At 34.9% G+C, this 11,690-nt stretch overlaps 2 protein-coding genes across 2 annotated transcripts; both read left to right on the plus strand.

The window, feature by feature from the left end:
• Window positions 1–6,818: 6,818 nt before the first annotated feature.
• On the plus strand, window positions 6,819–7,463 carry LOC131006672 (uncharacterized). Its single transcript, XM_057933838.1, has one exon. The coding sequence runs from the start codon at window positions 6,819–6,821 to the stop codon at window positions 7,461–7,463; it is 645 nt and encodes a 214-aa protein (XP_057789821.1).
• Window positions 7,464–8,154: 691 nt separating this feature from the next.
• LOC131006678 (uncharacterized) lies at window positions 8,155–9,513 on the plus strand. Its single transcript, XM_057933849.1, has 2 exons — window positions 8,155–8,845; window positions 8,924–9,513. The coding sequence occupies exons 1-2, from the start codon at window positions 8,155–8,157 to the stop codon at window positions 9,511–9,513; spliced, it is 1,281 nt and encodes a 426-aa protein (XP_057789832.1).
• Window positions 9,514–11,690: the final 2,177 nt, after the last annotated feature.

The raw sequence follows: 11,690 nt of genomic DNA on the forward strand, positions 1-11,690 counted from the left end.
AGGGCAAGATCGTGATTTTCCCATATAGTAGCAGGCGAAGATGATGAAATAAGAGGTGGTGTGAATTAAAAGACAATAAACATAAAACGACGTCGTCGAAGTTCCAAAATATCTAAATTCTTCGTCGTAAAATGTCCACATCTTTTGCAATCTTAAGGGTATTCCTAGCCTTCTCTTTATGATGTACAATTGCACGTTTTGTCCAATTCCAAATATGTGGTGAAAACTTGCAATTTCTACCCTGCTACATGACATGCTCTGTCCAAACTTCATGGATACGCGTAGTTTCAATCTAGCCACTCCTTTTAATGAATGTGTGAGATGACTCACATGAGAATGCAAGGGGAAATTAACTGAGCCCGGCCAACTCGCAAGCTACTCAAGACCGTTTCGAGCTACGAGAAATTTGATAATGACTCGATATCAGTGGCGGAGTTAGAAATTTAGTTGAGGGGTTGAATTTGTACGGGTTCGGGGCTACCGCCCCCATTTTTTTTTTTTTTTAATGGGCATTTTGTACACTACAAATTTTTTGAGGGGGGCATTTTGTACATTTTAGATATTTTTAATAAAAGAAAAGCATAATAGTAATAATAATTAATAATATTTTCATAGATTATATAATTTTAAATAACACAATTATCATTAAATTAAATATATATGAGGGGATATAACAAGTAAACCAATTTCAATAAAACAAAGTTATTTTATAATAGGTATATATATGAGGGGATTATATAGTGACACTCGAACACTATAGTGTTGGGCTCAGGAGTTTTATCGAATTTGAGGTTATTATAGTTTCACCCTTAATATTTTGATTATTTTCGCATATGTCATCGATAGTTTAAATAGTTGAGTAATTGTGCAATGGTAAAGTGTGTAGAGTGTAGTAGTTAGCTTAATTGGAAAATAATAATAATAATAATAATAATAATAATAATAATAATAATAATAATAATAATAATAATAATATTCTTGATGATATTGGTTTTTGAACAACTTTGTTAGTACTCTCTCCGTCCACAATTTAATGGCCCTACTTGCCTTTAAAAATTTGTCCACAATTTAATATCTTATTCTGCTTTGTACCTTTTACTCTTATTCTTTTCCTATATTTACTATCCTTTGTCACTAATGGCCCCACCTTAAAACATTTTTATCATTTTTATATTCTATATTTACTACACTTTATCACTAGTGGACTCACTCACAACATCTTTATCACTTTAGTCAACTATCTTTATCACTTTAGTCAACTACCCTTATATTTCATACATGTCACCTTTTTAAACTTTATTAGTCTCCGTGCCCACACCAAAGTGGGGCATTAAATCGTGGACAGGGGGAGTATTATTTAAGTTATTTTGAATACTAGAACGTCCACTCGTGCGATGCACAACGAACATCGAAATTAAATGACATGTTTAAATAATAAAAAAATATTAAATAAAATTAAAATATAAACAAATAAAAAATACTATGTTTTAAAAATAAAATAATCCACATCAATTACTCAATAAAATCTTGAATTAGAAATGTATATTTTCAACTTTGTATAAAGTATAATGATAATTATAGTTATTAAATAAATTTAAATTATTTGATAATGAAAATTGACATTACACATTATTATTATCATTATTATTATTATTATTATAGAGTATTAAGCGTCATAATAAATAAATTAATATTTTCATACATAAATATAAATAAAAAGTTGTAAAATATTAATGAAGAGAGAAAAAATAATAATTTTAATTTTTTCATAATTTATTCATTTTAATTTTATTTTTGATGATTTTTTTTATATCATATTAAAGACATTTTTCACGAACTTAAATTTAAGATATAGTATATTAAATATTTTTTCATGAATTAAATTTGATGATGTTTAAAAAAATTAAAGAAAAAAAGAAAGAAAGAAAGATAGTGAAAAAAATAGCAAAAGAAGAGAGAGAAAATTAAAGGGGAAACCTCCTATTTTATATATTATTATATAGATTTTTCTTGAACGATCAAGATTAACAAATGGATGTCCTCTTGCAATATTATAGTTTGGCAAACCTTGACCACAATGATTGTAAAACCCAACATGTATTTGATTATTCAATATGGATCTAACCTCTGCATATAATTCAAGAATGTATTATATGGATAACATATTTTCTTTAATATTTTAATTAGCACCACATATTTCATTACACCACTAATTCGATACTTACATATTGCTCAAAATGAAAATAAACACATTTAATTACATATATACGGTTTCTCCATCGAATATGATTGGACAGAGACTCATGGTGTAGTCTTTGCTGGACCACCTAATTAAATTTTAATCAAATCATATACTATGTCACGCGTTTGACATAGTAATAATAATAAATTTTCAGCATATATGTACACGTGCAAATTCGCAAGCCATCCAAATAGCCAGAGAGTAAAATTCTCTTTTAAGGCCTAGAAAGCTAGCTAGAGGTGTGTACCATGCATTTTCATTTTCCCACAACAAAACACACACACACACAATATAAACTCACCATTATTGCACCTCAAGCTTCATGGAACCCTCCAGTACCACAAACTCAAATGAAATTCATCACAAAACCCTCGCACCACCACCAACTATCCATCACGAACACGAACACAAACACGATTGCGCTGCTGATGATCGTGAACGCAATCATCACAAGCCATTGATAGTCTCCTATGAGATCGTGCCCCGTGAAGAGACCACTAACGACTCCTTCCATCAAGCGTCGTGCTTGATGGGAAACACGAGCTCACGACTCGAACACGAGCCGTGGAGCCGAGCGAAGCTGGCAGAGGAAGTGAGTGGGGTGGTCATACCGGAGAGATGGGGGCAAGAGGATTTGCTAAAGGATTGGATGGATTACTCCACGTTTGATGCATTGTTGGCTCCTAAAGAAGCCGGCTCGGCTCGCCAAGCCTTGGTAGCCGAGGCTCGACCAAGTGTATGATTTTATGTATGTCATATATATGAGATTATTAAGGGGTTTGGATTTGCATATTGGAATAAATTGAAAGTCGATCAAGGGTATTTTGTTTCGATTTTTGGCCTTTTAATGCATTTAATTTGTTTTGATGTGTTCGATTGTTCGTTAGTTGAGGAAGAAGATAATGGGTTTGGTGAAAATATTTTGCTAGAGTATTAGGTTAATGTTTTATCCTGACCCTCTTTATTTTTCTTGCTTTTTAAAGTTTTCTTGAATCGTAATTCAAAAAAATAAAAATAAATAAATAAATCTTGGATCGACATGATTTGATCCGAGGGGAGATTTCCTACGCAAATTAAGAGCTATATTTTTCATGATATTTACCCATTTGTTAGGGTAAATATCATGAAAACCCCTGAACTATATCCACTTTATCAAAAATACCCTAACTTTTGAAATGTTCTCTAAACCCTCAAATTATCAGGTTTTTATCAAATATATCCCGCATCTATTTTTCGATTACCAGAAACGTGATGTGGCTCGCCGGATGCCACAATGTAATTTATATTCTATTTTTTTTAAAATGACATTGAAAAAACGACTTTGTTTCTTACCATATTTTATCGTGTTAATTCCTAATTCTAGGTTATTAGCGTGAATTTCAAACACGATAGGAGTGAATTTTAAATTTAGAGTGAATTTTTTTGATGATATGGTACGAAACGACGTTGTTTTTGCCATTGCATTTTAAAAAAATAGAATATAAATTATACTGTGGCATCCGGCGAGTCACATCACGTTTTTTGTGATCGGAAAATAGATGCGGGATATATTTGATTAAACCTGATAGTTTGAGGGCTATAATGCACGGATTCTCCAAAAAATAGCACATTGCAGTATCGGATACTCACAGGGGGCGGGGGCGGGTGCGATTCAGGTGGGATTCGCACGGGATTCACCACGTGGAGAATCCCCCCATAAAAAAAATTCGGATTCGCGAATCCGGTGCGTCAAACTAACGAATCTGGTGCGAATAGGGTGCACTGGGGGTTAATTTGAAAAACTTCAATTTTGGGGGGCTATTTTGCAATTTTTCAATTTTTTCAAATTTTCAATTTTTTGCCCTAGACTCTCTCACGCTCTCTCACAGAACACTCTCGCTTCTCTCATCGTCTCTCGCACTCTCAGTCTCTCGCCGTCTCACGCTCTCTCACCTATCTCCGGCGACCGCTACCGCCATCGCCTCCTCAGGCGACCGCCACCAGCCGTTGCCCAACACCACCGCCACGTCTCTCATCCCTCTCTCTATCAGCAGACGGTTTGGCAGATAGAAGCGCCGCCCCGCTACGATAGCAGCGGCGCCCCGCCGTCTCCGGCAGAGCGGTCAGCACCACCCCTCACCTCACCATTGGATCTTTGAACTTTGAACTATGTTGTGATTTAGTTCTTTGAATGTTCCGTGTTATATATATATATATATATATATATAACACGGACGTATCCTTCACGAATCGCACCCTACAATTTTTGAAAAATTCGTATCCCCGCACTCGAATCGTATCGCTCCCGCACCCGCCCCCTCGCACCTATGCAACATAGTTTGAGGGTTTAGAGAACATTTTGAAAGTTTCAGGGTATTTTTGATAAAGCGGGTATACTTCAGGGGTTTTCATGATATTTACCCATTTGTTAATATAACATGACATATTTTTGTAAAGTATTATTTTTTTCCTTCCCTAAAAAGTGGTCCTAGAAAGGGATGCTGCGAGTTTTAAGAGAAGTGGTTGATTGTGTTTTGACTATGTTATGAGTGAAAAAAATATTTTAATTTAAAATTAACTAGTGTTAATAATGATTAATTAATTATACGTGAATGGAAAAAAATTGATGCATTAAGAGGGTGTTTACTTTGGTGGATAAACCTTGATTGATAAAAATAATAAGGTTAATCTCTTGTTTACTTTGATGTTAGACCATCTTTAAAAAAATTGGGGCATAAAAATGACAATTTATTGTCTCTCAACAATTTCATGCCTTGCCTACAACTCAATTTGCATATGTATGCTTTAGTATTAAGCACATATACTTTATCTGAAGTTTTGAGCTTATCTATTTATATTAAAGTTACATTTTGTGCATACAAAATAACTCAGAGATATGTAAATACTAAATTGACAAAGCTAATTACAAAGTATATGCTTTGTGATATAAACTGAGTTCCTTAAAGATGATCCAATTAAACATTTTTGGGGGATTTGATCGGAAAATTGGAAAAATTATACATTGATTTGTTTCCTATATACATCAAAATTAACAAATTTAAATCACCTTAATTACATATAGAAATTAAATTTATTACTTATAAAATTCCAAAAAGAAATTCTAATGAAACAGGAAAGAGAGAGAGAGAGAAAAGAACATGACAATTAGTCGTATAGAATATTGTAAGTTTAACAAAGCATATTTTTTAGCTATAAAATCATTAGTTTGAAGCATAAGTTCTTCCACATCTTCTTTTTAAAGCTAACGAACAATTCAAATATGAGCGCCAAAAGGAATTTCAAATCAAACGAACATTGTTTCAAGAATTTTCGGCTACATCAACACTGTCTACTCCTTTACCGATGATCCTATCTTACATTCGCTCAAATACTTTAGTTAGTTACATATAGGGTTGTATACGAATCAAATAATTTTGTTCGATTCGGTATTTGTGTTCGAATTTTGATATTTGTATTCGAAAATTTACGAATCGAATCCAAATACAAATAATATTTTTTATTCGATTAGTTACCAAATACAAATTGAAAATTTTGATATTCGATTCGATATTCGTAAGTATTCGATTCGATTAAATATTTATAATATATATATATATATATATAATATTTTATTTATAACTATCTAATCTAATTATAATTTTATAGAGATAATTAATGAAAGAAATGTATAACAACAACCAACCTAAACCTTATTATTAAATAGATAGCTAATAAATTATAATTAAATGAATTAAACAAAAAACAAAAATGATTAAGACTAAATCTTAATATCTCTAAGCCCTAAGGCTACCAGCAACGGTGACCTTTGTTAAAGGTCACCAGCTACACGACAAATCAACTTTTAATTAAAATAATGAGAAAAGGCATGGAATTGCTTGACCTAGGCGGATGCCCGCCTCGCGGGTCACCATTTTGACGTTAAATAATATGCTGTCATGTGTCCCTTTATTTTATTTCTTTTTAGCTTTATTTTAATAAAATTAAATTTATATATTTATAATAAAGAAAATACTATTAAAATTATATCAAAATTCTTATTAATTTGAACTCTATAAATAGAACTCAAATTTACGTTCATTCACATACAAACTAAATTTCTCACTTCTCCTCAATTTCATTTCATTTTGAGTTATGGATCCAAATCATCCCAATTATTTCTATCCAAATTCCCAAAATTATCCTAACTCTCAAGATTCTGCAAATTTTACTTCTTATCAAACTCCTCATTTTTTTTCCAAATTTTGAAGACCAAGCAAATCCTCAATTTTATCAAAGCCAATTTTCTCCAAATCTAAGTCAAATTCCCACATCTCAAAGAATTTCTACATCGGAAAATGTCTCCCGCAATTTGTTCTTGGGTGTTCAACGCCCAAACAAAAATCAGAAAGGGGCAAAAAATATAACTTGGTGTGTTAAAGAAGATGTAGCCCTTATGTTATCTTGGATCTATGCTAGCGAAGATAGCATTCGAGGAAAAAGTCAAAAAGGGGAATCGCTTTGGGCATGTGTGAATAAATTTTATCACATAACTCAAGCAGAAAATCCCAATGAGCTCAACGAGCGAAACACTGAATCAATGAAAGGTCGCTGGAAACGTCTTAATGAAAATGCAAACAAATGGGTTGCTGCTTGCAGGGAGGCAAATGCTCGAAGAAGGAGTGGAATGAGCGACAACGATGTTGAGAAAGAAGCTCATTCCATTTACGAAGCAGGTGGGAGCAAGTTTCAAGATTTGGTTGTATTTAATGAAGTTATGAGTAAACATCCCAAGTGGAATGTTTATGATACAACACCAATTTTTCCTCATGCAAGTGAAGATGTTGATAACCATGAAAGTGGTGGCAGCTCGAAAAGATCAAAGACTTCAGAAGATGGGGGGTTTTCTGTTCCCTCCAATCCAGAAACTCCAACATCTGAACAATCAACCGCAACTCGTCCAATTGGCAGAGACAAGGCAAAAAGGAAAGGAAAAGGTAAGGCATCACAATCTGAATCTACTAATGAATCTGTTGTTGCTGCAGAAATTCGTGCAATGAGACTCACTAGAGATGCTGAAACTGAGTTAATAAAGACTCGAATCGAACTAGAGCGCGAAAAGTTGCAAAGAAACGCAATGAAGATTAAAGAAAAAATGCTGCTTCAATTGTTGGCGAAAGATCACTTATCTCCGGAGGACGAAGAGATGAAACGTCAACTAACTAAGATTGTGTTTGGAGAGTGAATGTATTTTAATCATGCAATTTCTATGTAATTTTAGTCTATGTACTTTCTGTTTGTGTGCTTCTAGTTTATGTGCTTTCTATTTGTGTGATTTTAATTTTGGCAAATTGTGTTATGTACTTGTTTTATGTTTAATTAATGAAGAAGTGTATTTCATCTAAAGTTGAATAGCATTGGATTCGTTTAGCTTCCCAAAGCATTTATCGAATTCTGACATAGCATTTGTCCAATTCACATGCATTTGTCCAATACTGACACAACATTATTTCCAATGCCTGCATCTGTCATTTTTCTCAGGCTAAATCACATGCATTTGTCTAATACTGTAACAAGTGTATTTCCAATGCCTGCATCTGTCATTTTTCTCAGGCTAAATCACATGCATTTGTCTAATACTGTAACAAGTGTATTTCCAATGCCTGCATCTGTCATTTTTCTCAGGCTAAATCACATGCATTTGTCTAATACTGTAACAAGTGTATTTCCAATGCCTGCATATGTCTAGCTATAGCTTTTGTCCAATTCACATGTCATTTCCAATGCATTTGTCCAATTCACATGTCATTTCCAATTGACGTGTTTTATATCATTCTATAAATGCAAGATCTAAGACATCTCAATATTATAGAAAATCCTGACTCTTTGCTCATATATAGCTTTTACTCTATCGTTTTCCTATTTCACTTAAAAAAATGTCTGTCAATGATAACTCTTCACTTGATTCAAACTCAAGTTCTGATGATTCCCATTCCAATGAATTAGATGAATGGGAAGAACGAGTTTATCAACAAAATCGTCAATTTGATAACATCATCGAGAATATGATCCTAAGCAATACTAATTTGTTTGTAGGACATCAAATTCCAACAAGCAGGAGGAGATATTGTGATAGGGAACGTGAGCTTGGTGCAGAGCGTTTAATCAACGACTATTTTGGTACCAGCCCGACGTATCCTCCAGAGGTTTTCCGACGTCGATTTCGCATGCAGCAAACACTATTCCTTCGAATAGTGGAGGCTGCATATGCTAATGACGAGTTTTTTCAACAGAGACGTGATGCTACTGGCAGACTAGGTCTTTCGGCCTTGCAAAAGTGTACTGCAGCAATGAGGGTATTGGCGTATGGGACATCATCTGATGTTGTCGATGAATATCTACGAATGAGCTCATCTGCAACAAGAGAAGCTTTAGTACATTTTGTAGAAGGTGTTATTTCCTGCTTCGGTGATACGTACCTCAGAAGGCCTAATGAACAAGATTTGACAAGATTACTCTATGTCGGAGAACAACGTGGTTTTCCGGGCATGATTGGCAGTATTGACTGCATGCATTGGGAGTGGAAAAATTATCCTAATGCATGGGCCGGACAATATACAGGGAGAAGTGGAAAACCAACGATCATTTTGGAAGCCGTTGCATCATACGATTTGTGGATATGGCATGCGTTCTTTGGAACACCAGGTTCGTGCAATGATATTAATGTACTTCATCGATCTCCTATTTTTAATGATGTCTTAGAAGGTCGAGCACCAAAGGTTAATTACGTAGTGAATGGTCATCATTATGATATGGCATATTATTTGACTGATGGTATATACCCTTCATGGGCTGTATTTGTCAAGTCAATTACTTCCCCACAGATCCGCAAACACAAGTTGTTCGCTCAACACCAAGAGTCTATCCGAAAAGATGTTGAGCGAGCATTTGGAGTTCTACAAGCTCGATTTGCATTTATACGACGCCCATGTCTTGTTTGGGACAAAGTTTTGATGGGGAAAATTATGATGGCATGTATCATCATGCATAATATGATAGTAGAGGATGAACGAGATACCTATCAAAATTATTATGATCCAACAGAATTTTTTATGGATACACCTGCAAGAGTACAAACAGAAGATGGCGAACATTTTCGCTATTCTACTGAACGTATTGCGAGCTTATCTGCTTATATGACTAATAGAGATCAACTTCGCAATAGAGAAGCTCATAGGACTCTTCAAGATGATTTGATTGAGCACATATGGGAAAAGTTTGGCACTGGCAATTAAATATGTAATTTGCATTTTCTAGTTGTATTTTTAAGTTTCACGTATTGTACTTTGATTTATTTAATTTCAGTTGTGTGTTTAATTCTTGTAATTTTCATTTGTGATTGAGTTAAGTGTCTAATATATGACAATGTTTTGTTATAATATGATTACAAATTTTGAAAAATAAAAATAAATATTTATTTTATTTTGTTAAATATAATAAATAAATATTTATTTTAATTTATATTGTATTTTAGATATTAAATAATTAAAAATAAAGTGAAAAGTGAAAATATGTAGGTTAGGTTGGTGTCACCATTGGGAGTAGATTTTATATTAGGTTGTGGGTTGTGTAGGTGGATGAGAGAGAAATGAATATTTTATTAAAAAGTTGGGTTGGATGAATGTCACGACTGTGGATAGCCTAAATTCAAGAGCAAGCGCCCACCTTTCTTTCACTTTCATGTCTCTAGATTGAATATAGAATCTTACATTGTTTAGAATATTATTTTAGATATTTTTTTATAAAATTTTGAATTGAATCGAATATTCGAATCAAATACGAATAGTTCGAATAATAACTCGAATCGAATACGAATCAGATTTATTATTCGAAAGGTATTCGAATATTGATTCGAATCTTGAATAATTTCATGAATACAAATGGAATACAGTGATATTCGCTTCGATTCGATTCGTCTACAACCCTAGTTACATATATAGGTACGTACTTTACCCACGAGTGGTTGATTGCAGGATGTCGATGCCGAGAAGCAGCAGCGCCCTTACCTCTCAAGCCTCGGCGGGTATCTGACGGGTAGTGGGTGACGGGTAGCGGGTGGCGGATACCCGACGGGTGGTGGGTATCTGCAGGTCGCGGGTATGGGTGGCAAATAGTAGTGGGTGGCAAATAAGTTTTTTGAATATATGTTTCGCTAAGTCATGTTAAGGATGAAAGTCCTCTTTAATTTATTTTTTCATTTTAGTTTGATGTGTAACGTAGACCTATATAATATTAACAGTTTTTTAGTGAATAATCTCCATAATTTATAAATATATTAAGAAATAATTTTTACGTTTTTTTTATATAAATTATAACACCAAATGATACCCGTCGAATTTTGACGGGTTACACACTAATTCTTTATAAGGTGATATAAAATTAGGGCTGAGCATAAACCGAACCGGACCGAAAAAATCGACCGAACTGATCATTTTTGGTTCGGTTCGGTTTTGGGATTTCTGGTTCAGTTTTCGGTTTGGTTTTTAGAGTGAAAAACCGACCATGTATCGGTTCGGTTTCGATTTTGGGATTTTGGTTCGGTTATGAACCGAACTGAACCGATACATGATATATATTATTTATTCTATTTTTTTATATTGCATTTACTAAATGTAAAACTAAAACCCTAGAGTATCAAATCCCCCCCAATTTCGAAACATGCTCTCCGGCGCAGCCTGCGCCTCTCTTCTCCATTTTGAAACCCTACTCTCTCCTCCCTCCCAGCCCCAGGTCCCAGGCGGCAGCCGCTCCTCCATTCTCTGACCGGCGACCACCCGCGTCGCCTCCATTCTTCGCGCACGGCAGCACGAGCAGCGAAGCAGACCAGCACGGCAGCGCGAGTAGACCAGCACGACAGCGCGAGCAGACCCGCGGGCCGCGTCTGACGTCTTCAGCACGAGCCAGACGGCCCAGGCCCGCTGTCCAGGACTCCAGATCGGCTTCTCCTCCGTCGGACCGCCGCTGAAGCCTGACGCAGACCTCCCCCCGCCACTTTTCTCCCCTCCTACGAAATTGGTAGATTTACTATTTTTTTGAAGAAAAATAATATCGGTCGGTTCGGTAACCGACCAAAACCGATCGGTTTCGGTCGGTTCGGTTATGGTCGGTTTTTAGGCGCCAGGCGGTTCGGTTCGGTCCGTCTACTACCTATGTCGGTTCGGTTTCGGTTTTTCCAAAATAGGTCGGTTCGGTTCGGTTTTGAACCGATGCTCAGCCCTACCTACATTGACTTACTCATCCAAAAAATGACTCGAGTCCCCTCGGATGAGTAAGTCGATATAATTTGTAAATGCTCTTATAAGATATCTTCACAATTATACAGAATCTCTCACAAATCATACTGGACAAACTTGATTTTACAAAGTCAGTCCAAAAAAAATTGTAACAGGATTTTTTTTAGGCATAGTCCAAG

This window comes from Salvia miltiorrhiza, chromosome 1 (genome assembly GCF_028751815.1).
Source record: "Salvia miltiorrhiza cultivar Shanhuang (shh) chromosome 1, IMPLAD_Smil_shh, whole genome shotgun sequence".
In the NCBI taxonomy this organism is placed as follows: Eukaryota; Viridiplantae; Streptophyta; class Magnoliopsida; order Lamiales; family Lamiaceae; genus Salvia; species Salvia miltiorrhiza.

Excerpts from the sequence above, each read along its gene's own strand:
- LOC131006678 (XM_057933849.1), top strand. The coding sequence starts at position 8,155 with ATGTCTGTCAATGATAACTCTTCACTTGATTCAAACTCAAGTTCTGAT. Across the intron at positions 8,846-8,923 it reads CGGACAATATACAGGGAGAA|GTTCGTGCAATGATATTAAT; the intron begins GTGGAAAACCAA and ends TTGGAACACCAG.
- LOC131006672 (XM_057933838.1), top strand. The coding sequence starts at position 6,819 with ATGAAAGGTCGCTGGAAACGTCTTAATGAAAATGCAAACAAATGGGTT.